This window comes from Aplysia californica, unplaced genomic scaffold (assembly GCF_000002075.1).
Source record: "Aplysia californica isolate F4 #8 unplaced genomic scaffold, AplCal3.0 scaffold00664, whole genome shotgun sequence".
Taxonomy (NCBI): Eukaryota; Metazoa; Mollusca; class Gastropoda; order Aplysiida; family Aplysiidae; genus Aplysia; species Aplysia californica.
The window spans coordinates 13,814-14,265 of record NW_004797934.1 but is presented as its reverse complement, the minus strand read 5'-3'; the positions used below and the strand labels follow the sequence as shown (position 1 = coordinate 14,265).

The window sequence follows — 452 nt, the reverse complement described above, 5'->3', positions numbered from 1 at the left end:
GACAGACAGACAGACAGACAGACAGACAGACAGACAGACAGACAGACAGACAGACCTGTTGTTCCAGCCAGTCCTCGGTGACACTCAGCATCTCCTCGTAGGTCATCTGCCGGAATAGGTACGAGTACTTGTGGAGACGCAGGGTCTTCAGCCACACCGGCACCTCTGCAACAACCGAAAGAAAATCAGCTCGTTAAACACACAATTCGTTTAGTTTTTGTGGGGGTTTTTTAAAAGTAGTTTTAGTAGAGGTTATACGGTGCACGCAACTGCACAAGGTCATAATGATGAGAGCCAGAAAAATAGAGGTGTTATAAGAAAGTAACAAACATAAAAAAGAAGAAGGGGAGATAAGGACGAGAGATGTTTGATAGGAAAGAAGGAGCAAACCACACCAGAGCCCCCGCCAACCACCCACTTAGTATAGGGTTTAGGGCGCTCGCAACTGCATA

General features: G+C 46.7%; 1 protein-coding gene across 1 annotated transcript in view; it reads right to left on the bottom strand.

Moving 5' to 3' along the window:
- The window catches only part of LOC101850204 (protein Smaug homolog 1), a gene marked incomplete at its 5' end in the record, with an annotated part of 9,528 nt that extends 9,363 nt beyond the window's left edge, over nucleotides 1-165 (bottom strand). The window contains 1 exon segment of the mRNA XM_005108147.3: nucleotides 56-165. Within this exon segment, the coding sequence (XP_005108204.2) occupies nucleotides 56-165 (110 nt within the window).
- Between the last annotated feature and the right edge of the window lie 287 nt (nucleotides 166-452).